The 14,264-nt window shown below is 45.3% G+C and overlaps 1 protein-coding gene across 1 annotated transcript; it reads left to right on the top strand.

Moving 5' to 3' along the window:
• The first annotated feature begins 5,999 nt into the window (after positions 1-5,999).
• Positions 6,000-14,042, top strand: LOC122004674. Its single transcript, XM_042559525.1, has 2 exons — positions 6,000-6,329; positions 13,878-14,042. The coding sequence occupies exons 1-2, from the start codon at positions 6,000-6,002 to the stop codon at positions 14,040-14,042; spliced, it is 495 nt and encodes a 164-aa protein (XP_042415459.1).
• The last annotated feature ends 222 nt before the right edge of the window (positions 14,043-14,264 follow it).

Raw genomic sequence — 14,264 nt, 5'->3', positions numbered from 1 at the left:
TTATAAAAGGACTATTGACGATCAAAGTGAAGAACCACGTCGTAGCAAACGGGCTAGAGTTGAGAAATCGTTCGGGCCAGATTTCATGACTTTCATGTCAGAAATGGAACCAAGAACATTAAGTGAAGCTCTCTCTAGACCCGATGCTCCAATGTGGAAAGAAGCTGTCAATAGTGAAATTGAGTCTATCATGAATAATCATACTTGGGAATTAGTAGACCTTCCTTCTGGTAATAAACCATTAGGTTGTAAGTGGATACTAAAACGTAAGTATAAAGCTGATGGATCAATTGACAAGTATAAGGCCAGACTTGTAGCCAAGGGGTACAAGCAAGAGGAAGGCCTTAATTACTTCAATACATACTCACCGGTGACAAGGATTACGTCCATATGAGTGCTAATAACCATTGCAGCACTGTATGACGTTGAAATACATCAAATAGATGTTAAGACTGCGTTCTTAAATGGTGAGTTGGAAGAAGAAATTTATATGGAGCAACCCGAAGGGTTCATGGCTCCTGGAAATGAGAAAAATGTGTGTCGACTTGTTAAGTCGTTGTACGGACTTAAGCAAGCGCCTAAACAATGGCACGAAAAATTTGACAAAGTAATGCTGTCAAACGAATTCAGAATAAATGAATGTGACAAATGCATTTATGTCAAAAACACACCTGAAGGCTATGTAATTGTCTGTCTATACGTAGACGACATGCTAATAATGGGTAGTAATCATGATGTAATCATGACTACAAAGAAAATGTTGACCAGAAATTTTGATATGAAAGATATGGGTCAAGCAAATGTTATATTGGGAATTAAAATTCTCAGGACATCAGAAGGGATAGTTTTAACACAATCTCATTATGTAGAATCTGTATTGAAAAAATTCAATGCGTATGATCTCTCTTCAGTGAAAACACCTATGGATCTAAGTCAACACTTAGCGAAAAATCATGGTGAGACCATATCGCAGTTGGAATATTCTCGGATAATAGGCAGTTTGATGTATCTCACAAACTGCACACGTCCGGATATTGCCTGTACGGTCAACAAACTGAGTCATTTTACGAGTAATCCAAACGACACCCATTGGAAAGCATTGATGCGAGTTCTCAGATATTTGAAATATACTATGAACTATGGATTACATTATGGAAAATATCCCGCTGTGTTGGAAGGATATTGTGATGCTAATTGGATATCAGATACAAAAGACTCCAAATCCACTAGTGGATATGTATTCATGATCGGTGGGGGAGCAGTATCTTGGAAATCCACTAAGCAGACTTGCATTGCTCGGTCAACTATGGAATCCGAGTTTATAGCACTAGACAAAGCAGCTGAGGAAGCTGAATGGCTGCGGAATTTCTTGGAAGATATTCCTAGCTGGGTGAAACCTGTGCCTGCCGTACTAATCCACTGTGATAGTCAATCGGCGATTGGAAGGGCACAGAGTAATATGTATAATGGGAAGTCACGACATATACGTCGTAGACATAATACCATTAAGCAGTTGATCTCGAATGGAGTGATTGCAATCGACTATGTTAAGTCCAAAGATAATTTGGCAGATCCTCTAACGAAGGGGTTGAGTCGAGATCAAGTATACTGCTCATCAAGAGGAATGGGATTAAAAATCTACAACTAAAAACGACTGTAGCGGTAACCCAACCTTGTTGACTGGAGATCCCAAGATCTTGGTTCAATGGGACAACGAAGTTACAGAAGTTGTGGTCCAGCACATTAGATAGTTTATCTCTATCCCAATCCTAGGATGAATTTGTGCTATCCTACCTCATGTAGTGAGGTTAAGCTTATGCTTTTAGTGACTTCTATACTTGATAAGGTGGAGTATGGTAGGATACTCTTGATAGAAGTGTCACCTATGTGAGTGTGAAGACAGGCCGCTTCAATGAAACACTCATGAATCCAAGATGGTATCCATGGCCGAAACGGAACCAACCATGAGAACCTAAAGTAGGTGAGATAGATCTCTGTGTGGGTGTTATTGTCTAAGTATACACCAACAGCTGAGCAGTTCAAGACATCACGTTCACAGCCTAGTATACTCGATAGCATTTCACTACGGAAGGTTCAAAGCCACAAGCTACCTCTCCCGATGCAGTGACTTATCGATTGGACTCTTGTAAAATGTCAGCATGCATACACGCATTGCATTAATTCCCATTCATGTAGGGGATTGTTGGATATTGGGGCCTTAAATGGACCAAAACGATTTAGAGGAAGGAAGCCATCAATTGTTGAAAGTCGTAATTGACTTCAAAATTGAAATCTACGATTCGCGTAGATAGATTTAGACTATTAATTTGCTCAAAACCGATTAAGGGTGAATGAAAAATTAATGTTTAAAGTCAGCACAAAATAACATTTATTATTCATTAATAAAGTGCATGAGAGAATAGTCCCACATCGGAAATTCTCGATGTGTATTCTCTACTTATTAATGAAGATGTGTTAATGGAGTTAACACAAAAAAATAAAAGGACAGGTGACCCCTTAGCCCAGGGCGAGCAGGTGCTCGCACCTGTGAGCCCGCCACCCGCCACGTGCGCACGTGCGCATGTGCGCAATGGGCGCTTTGTAGGCGCACTTTGCACTTTGCACTTTGCACTTTGCACTTTGCACTTTGCACGTACGCATCGTCGCGAGGAGCATTGAGGAGCTTAAATTTATGCTCCAGGTGACATTGCAGTGCCTACGTGGCACTCGGGTGACGTGTCAGGCTCGTACCTGACGTGGCAGTACCTACGCGGCATCCTCGTGGGCAAAGGGAGATGACTGGACAGTTGACTTAGAGAATGGATGGCTACCGTTGATCAACGTTGATCAAATAGGTATGATGGATCGCTTGTGATGCGATCTAGAGCGTTAGATCGCAAAGAGTAACGATCTGACGGCCTGGGATGAGACTTGATCTGAAGCATCGAATCAATGGATCCAGATCCGATGGCCGATGACAATAGGCGGATCTGAGGGTCACAACTCCTCAGATCTGATGGATGATATTGAAGTGGGCTTGGTGAAGGGTTACAACCCTTCAGAATAGATGATCTAGATCAATCCAGCCCAAGGAACACATCCACTCACCCAAAGGACACTCAACCTCTTCTTTCAGTATAAATAGAACCCTCCAGATGATGGAATACTCACTCAATCCTCTCTTCTCTTCCTCAAGCATTCATCTCATCTTGTGCATACAAGAGTCCAAGAAGTCTACTAAAAGGTTCGCTGGTCTCGGAAGTCGGAGTGCTACGATTCCGAGACGTTCGTCGTTGTATCTTGGGAACGAATTGCAACAATCCGTTAAGCACCGTAGCGGAGCAATATCGTTTACGGAGATAGTGTCGAACACTAGCTAGCCTCGACGATCAGTTTGCATACTCCAGAAACTACCCGGGGTTCAACAGTAAGGATTTCGGATGAGTTTAGATATAATCAATCGGGTTAAATTAGATCTTGTTACATTTGATCTATCAGGGCCGACTATATATATATGATCCGGTGATAAGGTGGGGCCGGCTCGACAGGAGATCAAAATGGTCAACATTCGAGGTATGCGTCCAATAGGTCGAGCTACCTTCCCGATCAACAGGAAGAGTAGCTGGCCTGCCACTTCAACAATTCGGCCTGACGCCGAGCTTTCGACGTTCATAAGGCAAAGCGAGAATAGACAAAGGCTGAGCGGACATCCCGCTCGGCTAAGCAAGGGACACGGCTTCGACCCGGCAGTTAGGGCTCCCTCGCTCGACTGGGTGGAGCCGGATAGCAGCTCATGGGCCGAGTGGACGCTCGGCCCTGCCGTCGCATCACCTGAACGACGGACTGGCCGAGCGGCTCTCCCACTTGGCCTAATAGCAGACAAAGGGAGTAGTTGACAATATCTTCCTAGGGACCAATGTCATTGATAGCCGGAATGATTATACGGTGGAAGCTTCCACTGTCATGCCAGGAATATGCTCGGTCTATTCAAGTATAGTGACAGACACGTTTTTCTGACACAACCTTTCCAGGTATACTTTGGGAAGTGTGCACGTCTCGAGAAGCATGCACGCGCCTCCTGGGAGTTCTATATAAGAAGTCCCAAAGCTTCATCGGAGGTATGATTTGATCACTGTAGCTATAGTTATGCTGCTTCTTTCTACTTCATTCTTCATTCGCCTGCTAGTGATTGACTTGAGCGTCGGAGGGTCATCGCCGGGGAACCCCTCTCCGACTCGGCACTAACGACTTGTGGTTGCAGGCTTAGCCCGTCGGAGGATCACGTCATCTTCGGTCGATAGCCAGTCAACGTGAGCGTCGTCTACCCAACGTCTGTCTATTCGCTCTCGGACAGGATCAAATTTGGCGCCGTCTGTGGGAACGCACCTGAACCCGAGCGGAGGAGATGGAGGCAGCTAGACGTCTCCACACCGTGGCACTCACTCCGGAAGAGCTTGACGCGCTCATTCAAATATGAGCGACAAAATTAGTCGAACAGCAACAACAAAAGGCGCTGGTCGATCGGCTGGAACAGCAAGCAACATCGGCCTCGGAGGCTAAGCGGCGCACGAAAACCGGCCGGAACAACTCTCCATATGGGGACAAAACAAGATGTCGACTGGCACTCCTGGAGAAGTTCCGCCAGCGCCCATTCCATTTCATCGGGCGTTATTTCAGACACCCTCAGAGATTGCTTAGGCCAACCAGGATAGGGGTTCCTCAGATGAGGCCCCCGCTCGGGACGAAAGAAAAGGCAAAGCGCCCCGAGCTGATTCGTCACCCAAGCGGATCAACAGACAGTTCTCCGAAGCCATTTTGCAAGATCCACTGTCGAAGCACTACGCTCCCTTGGCGATCTGGGAGTATAACGGGTCGAATGATCCAAACGACCACCTCGGTAAGTTTGATAACGCCGCCACTCTTCATCAGTATACAGATGGAGTAAAGTGCCGAGTGTTTCTCACCACTCTCTCTGGCTCGGCTCAACGGTGGTTCCAAAGGTTGACGGACGGGTCTTTCCGAAGCTTCAAAGACTTCCGAACGACCTTCATCACTTTATGAGCAGCAGGCGCTATCAGAAAACAAGCGTCAACCTGTTTTCCATGAAGCAGGGCCAGAGGGAAACTCTACGAGCCTACATCCAGCGCTTCAACCAGGTGGCGATGGATATCCCCTCGGTCTCATCCGAGACCATGATGAACGCATTCACGCAAGGGCTCGTGGACAGGGACTTTTTCCGATCGCTCGTCAGGAAGCCGCCCCGAGACTACGACCACATGCTAAAGAAGGCCAATGAGTACATAAACGTGGAAGAAGCCCAGGCGACCCGGAGGAAGGAGGCTCCATCCAAACCATCAGCGCCGATCGAGCGACGTCCACCGTCCAGCCATCAACCTCCAAGAGGGCCCCGAGCTGAGGGAGTACGCTCACACCAGGAAGCAAGGCCACATGTCATCCAACATGTTGCCGCAGTACGGCCTAAGCCCAAGGGGAAGGTATGGATCCATTTGTTCTTCTCATTCTACCAGTCTGCATCTCACAACACTCGCGACTGTCACTACAAGAAAAACACTCATAGACATCGGTGGAACAACAACGGTTGTAAGTAAAAACCGATGTCTTTGAGTATTTTACACCGGTTTTTTCAAAAACCGGTGTCTATGAGCGCAGATTTTCGCTCATAGACATCGGTTGTTTAGCTGATGTCTATGAGCGCCTTTTTTTTGTTAATAGACACCGATTTTAACAGCGGTTTTTAAAATCTGGTGTTAATGAACCAAAAATAATAATTTAATTTTTCCACTAGCCCAAATTTAATTATAACACTTCACAAAGTTCTCCAAACCTAAACCAATATCGTAAGCAGTTTTATTAATGTGAAGTGGGCAGGCAGTGCCAGTCTGGCGTAACCGCGACTCGAACCGTCTGCCACACAACGCCTCTCCTCCTACCTTCCTCTCGCCCCAAACCTAAACCCATTCCCATCGATCTCTATCGCGATGGCATCCACAAAATCCTTTCGCCACCTGCTTCTGCTCCTCGTCGTCTCCCTCCTCTCCCTCTTCCGCCGAGTCGTCGTTGCCGCCGCCCGACGCCTGCTCTCCTTCGTCTCCCTGCGCGAGTTGTTGCTCCACCTCTCCTTCCTCCGCTGCAGTCTCCGACCCGTCACGCTCTACCTCGGCCACGCGTCGCTGCACATCTGGGGCCCCAACCCCCGCCGCGCCAGCCAGAAGCCTGCCCTCCTCCTCATTCACGGCTTCGGCGGCAACTCAAAGTGGCAATGGGAGTGCCAGATGGGGGCCCTATCCCACTCCTTCGATCTCTATATTGTTGGTGCAACATCCCTCAGGTCAAGGTTGACCTGGTTGACCAAGCTGAGTCTTGGTTTGAGTTTAGATGTTTGACAATAAGAAATTGATTGAAGATGAGTCAAGTAGGTCAAGGTTGACCGGATACTTGACTGGGAAGTCCTAACTGGGATGTTAGGTAGAATGGAAGTCCTGGTGAGTGAAGCCAGGCAGATGGAAAACCCTAGTGAGTGAAGCTAGGTGAAAGTCCTGGTGAGTGAAGCCAGGTGAAAGCCCTAGTGAGTGAAGCTAGGCAGATGGAAAACCCTAGTAAGTGAAGCTAGGTGAAAGTCCTAGTGAGTGAAGCTAGGCAGATGGAAAACCCTAGTGAGTAAAGCTAGGTGAAAGTCCTGGTGAGTGAAGCCAGGTGAAAGACCTAGTGAGTGAAGCTAGGCAGATGGAAAATCCTAGTGAGTGAAGCTAGGTGAAAGTCACGGTGAGTGAAGCCGAGGAAAATCCAGATGGATCAGGATGATCGGACATCCGGTGTTGGGAAGTCCAAGTAGGTCAAAGGATTGTTGGATGTACTCGAGAGAAATCTGAGATAGGTCAAGGTTGACCGGACATCGATGGAAGTCCAAGTAGGTCAAGGGTGACGGATACTTGGCATGAATAGAAAAGTCCAAGTGGGTCAAAGGTTGACCGGACACTTGGTGGGAAGTCCTAGCGGTCAAAGGGTGACGGATGCTAGGCATGATGTACCAACAGTCAAGGTTGACCAATGTTGGTTTGAGAGGCTTGGAACTTGGTTTTGGGCAAAACCAAGTGTTGGATCGATCGGTGGATCGATCCGGATCTGATCGATCGGTGGATCGATCCGCCTTTTCCAAGCGAGCCTGGATCGATCCGTGGATCGATCCATGTCTCAATCGATCGATGAATCGATCGGGACGATCTTTCGCTCGATAAGCGCCGGATCGATCCGTGGATCGATCGGCAGCTACACAGGCGCTCTGGATCGATCCGTGGATCGATCCAAAGCCTCCCCGATCGATTGGGAACATTCGAATCGATCGGGATCCGACCGTTGCGTCGGGTTTATAGCCGCAGGCGAACGTTGTCTTCGGCATCTCTTCTCCGATTCACTCCAGATCTCTCGCCAGCTCCTCCACAGCACTCACAAAGCTCAGATCGCCAGTTCTTGAAGGATCTTGGAAGCTTTCCAAGTCAAGAGGCGGATCAAAGGCAAGAAGAGAAGCTAGGGTTAGGGTTTTCTGTACTCATTGTAAGCTTTGCGCTTGTATTTTGTTTCCCTTTCCTTTCTTCTTGTACTGAGAGTCTTGTAGGGCTTCTCCACCCTCGGTAGTTACCGAAAAGGAGTGTTTTCATAGTGGAGGGTGCGTGCGTGGTGTGGATCCTTGGACTAGTCACCTCTTGTGAGGTGGATACCAAGTAAACCAACCGTGTTAGCGTTGTGTGATTGTTTTCTTTGTATTTCCGCTGCACATCTTTGAAGAAACAAGCAACCCCGAGAAACAAGCAACGCCGAGCAACAAGAGAACGCGACGAGCTATTCACCCCCCCCCCCCTCTAGCTACTTTTGGTCCTAACAAGTGGTATCAGAGCAAGGCCGCTCTTCACCGGAATCATCGCCGGAAGGGTCAAGCATAACAAGAAAAGCTAGAGGGTGAAGAAGTTGGAGCAAATTCTTCAAGTTCAAGACTTTATCAAGCTCAACTTCAAGATGCAATTCCAAGATGGGCTTGGATTTGACACAAGGGTGGCTCCACCATACACTTCCACGAGTTTCGATTCTTGGAAATCAAGAATCGAAAATTTCCTTATGATGGAGATAGAGCAATGGTTTGCTCTAATGGAAGGCTTTGAGGCTCCAAGAAATTCAAAGGGCAAAGTTCTCAAGAGGAGCAAGTGGAGCCAAGAGCAAGTCCAAAGGTGCGAGGCCAATGACAAAGTGACCAAGCTCTTGGTCAATTTATTGCCAAGCACCATCCTTTGCAAAATTGGAGAATTTGAAGATGCAAAGGAACTATGGAGCAAATTGGCCAAGCTTCATGAAGAGATCCCCTCCACTGTACAAGAGCAAGAAGAATCCAGAGAGGGTGACTCTTTGGAGCAAGACCAAGAGGAGGACTCCGAGGTTGAGAGATGCTCAACCTCCGAAGAAGAGGAAATCCAAGAAGCTTCATCCTCAAGGGAATGCACCGAAGGGAACAAGGAGGGAGCATACTCCTTGTTTCATATTCAAGATGATGAAGCCTCCACCTCTAGGATTGAGGGGGAGCAATCCTTGGTGACGCCGGATTAAGAAGAAGGAGAAGCTTCTACATCCAGGTCGAGAGAAGAAGAGGAGGAAGAAGAAACTACCTCTACAAGTCAAGAAAAATCAAATCGAGGAGAATCAAGGTCCGATCAAGAGGAAGCTTCTACCTCTGGATCCAAAGGAAAAGATGCCACCCCTACAAGCAAAGGTATAAATATTTCAATTAATAATAAAAATCATATTATATGCTTTGAGTGTAGGGAATATGGGCACTACAAGAGCAAGTGCCCTAAATTGGCCAAGAAGAAGGGCCAAGTGGCACAAAAAGGTAAGGTGAAGCCCAAGGAGATCATCCCCGGAACAAAGAAGAGCAAGGAGCACATTGTGTGTTTCTCTTGCAATCAAAAGGGGCATTATCGGAGTCAATGCCCTAAGGGGAAGAAGATGGTCAAGGCTCAAGGAGGAAGCTCAAGTCAAGGGGGAGCTTTTAAGGTAAAAAGGAAGGTAACTTTTATTGAGTCTACCCCGTTAAATTATGGTAAAAAGCATGATAGTTCTAACTTATATCATCTCAATGCTATTTACCATGAAAATAGAAAGCATGATAGTGTTAAGGAAAAACATATAGCTTTTCATGCTAAAACCACCACACCTAGGGTTAGGAATGTAGGTAAAAGTCTAGGCAAAAACTCTAAGGATTTTATCTACGAGCCTAAAAATAAAAATGCTCATAAAGTTAATGGAAAACCAAAGACTAAGGACTTAATGATAGAAAATCAAGTCTTGAGGTCAAGGCTTGATAAAATGGAAAAGACCCTAAAAAGGATGAAAAATATCCTATTAGGGCAAAATGAGCATAACTTAGGGTTAGGAAAATCAAAGCCATCCAATAACAATAGAGGTTTGGGATACAAACTAAAGGCTAAGAAGGATGTGCCTAGTTATCATAGGGTTCCATATAGTTATGGAACAAACCCTAAGTCTAGAAGTCAAGTCAAGGATACAAGGGAAGTCATCCCTAGAAGTATCTTTGCAACAACAAATGTGACTAAGACTTCTAAGAAGTCTAAGAAAGTCACTAACAAGGTCACAAGGGAGGCTATCCCTAGAGTTGACCTAGAAAATGTGACCAAGGCTTCTAAGAAGCCCAACAAGGTCACTAGGAAGGTATCTAGGGAAGTTATCCCTAGTGAGTACCTAGAGCATCCAAGGAGCACCAATAGGTGTTGGGTTCCTAGGAGCATTTTCTCTACCCCATAAATGGGTTAGAGAGTGTCAACTCCAATTAGAAGGGTAGTTAACCCAACTTTGAGGAAATTGACACTCAAGGAGCATTTTCAAGGTTTGGTTAATCTTTGAAAATGAAATGGAATTATTATTTACTCCTTGAAAGAGTAAAATGTGCCTAATGGTGGAAGAATTGATTTTAATCTTAAATGGCACATATTGGGAAATTCATAAGAACTACCAAGTTGGGATTTTGGTATGTTTTTAGGAAATTTAAGGCAATCCGGGCCTTAATTTAAAAGTGCTACTCTTGTGGAAAAATGAAATATGCCAACATTTGAGGATATGCTTATTTTCAATTGGCATACATTAATCAAGGGAATTAGAAATGCCAATTTAGGCTTTAGCATTTTCTTGAAGCACTTTAGGGCAATCTAGGTTTAAGTTATAAGTTTAGCTAAGATTTTAAGGATACTTAGATAGTTAATCTAGGTATACTTTATTTATGCTAAATCTTGCCATGATTGTTTGCCCATCATATGCCATGACATCATGTCTATTTTTGCATTTATGTTTTATTATGCAAAATCCAAAAATATCATGTCATGACATTCATACATCATGTAGTTATAGGAATCTTTCTTTTGAAAGTTATTTTATTTTGATGTATGCCATAACATTATCATGCATTAGTTTATTTCCTTGTAATTAAGGACAAATGGCGTTTAACAACACTTATTAACAAGTGACATCCTAGGTGGATGTCTAATATCTTTTAAATGCCTAGATAAACATGCATGATCCCCAGATTAGGGCAAAACCAAAATCTACATCTCACAAAGACTATAAGGTGACTTGTATGTGCTTTAGTGCACATTAGATACAAGTGAGATGTTAGGAAGATGAACAAAACTCAAGATGTTGATTTAGTGCATTCTTTTGAGTTTTAGATTCATCAAAACACATAGTTATGTGTTTTCCCATCATTGGGAAAGCTAATGTACAAGTCATGTGCATTATGCCCAAGGAACATGATGGGATATTGGTTTTGAAAATGTTTTTAAAATGTTTTTGGAAAACCTTGGTGAAGGCTATCTTTTGATAGTAATCACCATTGAATAGTTAGACACAAACTTGAAGAAAACGCTAAAGTTTTTGCAAGTTTTCAAGTTTGTGTCAATCTTTGAAAATATGAAGTATTTTCATAGAAAACTATTTTTCCATGATTAAGTATGCCCTAAATAATGTCTACACGAAATTTCATGATTTTTGGATTTTTGTAGAATTTTCTAGGGGTTTCTGAAGTTGGCTGAATTTGAAATTCAGCAACTATCAGAGGCTCCGATCGATCCGTGGATCGATTGGAGTGCCTGAATCGATCCGTGGATCGATTCAGAAGGCAACTCTTGCGAGCAGAAGCTCGCTGGATCGATCAGCCGATCGATCCACACATCCTGAATCGATCAGTGGATCGATTCAAATAGGTTGAATCGATTGGAACCCAACTCCAATCGATCCAGGACGCTGATTTTGGCTGGGAAGGTCTGATTTCAGCACTCTAAACCTATTTTAGTCTAGGTAACCATTCCAAACCCCTAAAAATACATTTGTATACATAAAACGGGTGTTTTCGTGTGGAAAACAAGGATGGATTGGTTAAGGAAGGCTAAGTTGAAGTTTATGTTGAGGTTTGTTTCAAATTTTGAATATTTGAACCTCAAAACTTCTAAATTTGGGTTTCCTAAAGGTTTAGGAATTCCAAGTCATTGTTGGTGCAATGACAGAAGTTACCACTATGTCTTTAGGGGGAGGGACTCTTTAAAAACATGAAAAATTATTTTTCATGAACCTTGAAAGGTGGTTAACCTTCTTTTAAGGAAAATGCTCATGTATGAGCTTTTGAACTTGAAATGGGGAGTGGATATCCTCATTAGTTCAAGTGGGAACTCACGTGGTTAGAAAATGCTCAGGGTTGAGTATTTGTCTACAATGAGGGAGAAGTTAAGGATAAATGAAGGGTATGGGACCTTCTTTATCGTGTTGATCACAACGAGTGATGTTGTGAACAACGATGAGCAACTCTTCAGGGGGAGAGTCGTCAACAAATGGATTTGTTGATGTGTATCCAAAATTGGGGCATGAGTTGATGTGTGCCCAAAGATGGGTTGATGTGTGCCAATAGGGGGAGAATGAAAGGACCTGTGAATGGGTGTAAGTTAGGCTTTCATTACCTAGAGGGAGTGTGCCCTCTTAGGGGGAGAATGAAGAGCTTAATTTATGTGTTCATTACCCAGTGGCATGAGGATTGAGGCTATAAGATTAGCCTAACTTACATGTGGTATTGTAAGTGTTATTGTGGTATTGTCAAACATCAAAAAGGGGGAGATTGTTGGTGCAACATCCCTCAGGTCAAGGTTGACCTGGTTGACCAAGCTGAGTCTTGGTTTGAGTTTAGATGTTTGACAATAAGAAATTGATTGAAGATGAGTCAAGTAGGTCAAGGTTGACCGGATACTTGACTGGGAAGTCCTAACTGGGATGTTAGGTAGAATGGAAGTCCTGGTGAGTGAAGCCAGGCAGATGGAAAACCCTAGTGAGTGAAGCTAGGTGAAAGTCCTGGTGAGTGAAGCCAGGTGAAAGCCCTAGTGAGTGAAGCTAGGCAGATGGAAAACCCTAGTAAGTGAAGCTAGGTGAAAGTCCTAGTGAGTGAAGCTAGGCAGATGGAAAACCCTAGTGAGTAAAGCTAGGTGAAAGTCCTGGTGAGTGAAGCCAGGTGAAAGACCTAGTGAGTGAAGCTAGGCAGATGGAAAATCCTAGTGAGTGAAGCTAGGTGAAAGTCCTGGTGAGTGAAGCCAGGCAAGGGAAAATCCAGATGGATCAAGGATGATCGGACATCTGGTGTTGGGAAGTCCAAGTAGGTCAAAGGATTGACTGGATACTTGGCACGAGAAAATACAGATAGGTCAAAGGGATTGACCAGACATCTGATGGAAGTCCAAGTAGGTCAAGGGAGTGACCAGATACTTGGCATGAATAGAAAAGTCCAAGTGGGTCAAAGGGATTGACCAGACACTTGGTGGGAAGTCCTAGCAGGTCAAAGGAGTGACCAGATGCTAGGCATGATGTACCAACAGGTCAAGGTTGACCGAATGTTGGTTTGAGAGGCTTGGAACTTGGTTTTGGGCAAAAACCAAGTGTTGGATCGATCAGTGGATCGATCCAGGATCTGGATCGATCAGTGGATCGATCCAGGCCTTTTCTAGCGAACAGAGAGCCTCTGGATCGATCCGTGGATCGATCCAGATGTCTCAATCGATCAGTGAATCGATCGGGACGATGCTGCTTTGCGCGATAAGCGCTGGATCGATCCGTGGATCGATCCAGGCGTTTTTCCCAGAGCACAGAGGCGCTCTAGATCGATCCGTGGATCGATCCAAAGCCTCCCCGATCGATTGGGAACATTCGAATCGATCGGGATTCGACCGTTGCATCGGGAATATAGCCGCAGGCGAACGTTGTCTTCGGCATCTCTTCACCGATTCACTCCAGATCTCTCGCCAACTCCTCCACAGCGCTCTCAAAGATCAGATCGCCAGTTCTTGAAGGATCTTGGAAGCTTTCCAAGTCAAGAGGCGGATCAAAGGCAAGAAGAGAAGCTAGGGTTAGGGTTTTCTGTACTCATTGTAAGCTTTGCGCTTGTATTTTGTTTCCCTTTCCTTTCTTCTTGTACTGAGAGTCTTGTAGGGCTTCTCCGCCCTCGGTAGTTACCGAAAAGGAGTGTTTTCATAGTGGAGGGTGCGTGCGTGGTGTGGATCCTTGGACTAGTCACCTCTTGTGAGGTGGATACCAAGTAAACCAACCGTGTTAGCGTTGTGTGATTGTTTTCTTTGTATTTCCGCTGCACATCTTTGAAGAAACAAGCAACGCCGAGAAACAAGCAACGCCGAGCAACAAGCGAACGCGACGAGCTATTCCCCCCCCCCCCCCCCCTCTAGCTACTTTTGGTCCTAACATATATCCCGGACCTCCTCTTCTTCGGCAGATCCCGTTCCTCCTGCGCCGACCATTTCGTGGGCTACCAGGTGCAGTACGTCGCGGAGGCGATGCGCCTCCTCGGGTTCGCCCGGTACTCCGTGATGGGGATCAGCTACGGCGGGTTCGTGGCGTTCCGCCTGGCGGAGATGGAGGCGGAGTCAGTGGAGCGCGTGGCGATTCTCACCGCTGGAATCTGCATGTCGCCGAAGTAGTTGAGGGTGATGTCTGCAAAAGAGAAGAAAGAAGTGTGCAAGCTGCTGTTGCCGCAGAAGGCGGACGATCTGAGGGCCCTCGTCAGCCGGTCCATGTACCGCCCCCCCCCCCCCCCCAAGTGCTTCACAAAGTTAAATCACTTCACATTTTCTAAGGCTCTCTTTTCTATAGGGTTATTTAATCTAGTTGTTCTTCCATAATTCATCAAACTAACAAGTTAT

Source organism: Zingiber officinale, chromosome 7B, assembly GCF_018446385.1.
Source record: "Zingiber officinale cultivar Zhangliang chromosome 7B, Zo_v1.1, whole genome shotgun sequence".
In the NCBI taxonomy this organism is placed as follows: Eukaryota; Viridiplantae; Streptophyta; class Magnoliopsida; order Zingiberales; family Zingiberaceae; genus Zingiber; species Zingiber officinale.
This window is presented reverse-complemented; position numbering and strand designations above follow the sequence as displayed.

Excerpts from the sequence above, each read along its gene's own strand:
- LOC122004674 (XM_042559525.1), top strand. The coding sequence starts at position 6,000 with ATGGCATCCACAAAATCCTTTCGCCACCTGCTTCTGCTCCTCGTCGTC. Across the intron at positions 6,330-13,877 it reads ACTCCTTCGATCTCTATATT|GTGCAGTACGTCGCGGAGGC; the intron begins GTTGGTGCAACA and ends GTGGGCTACCAG.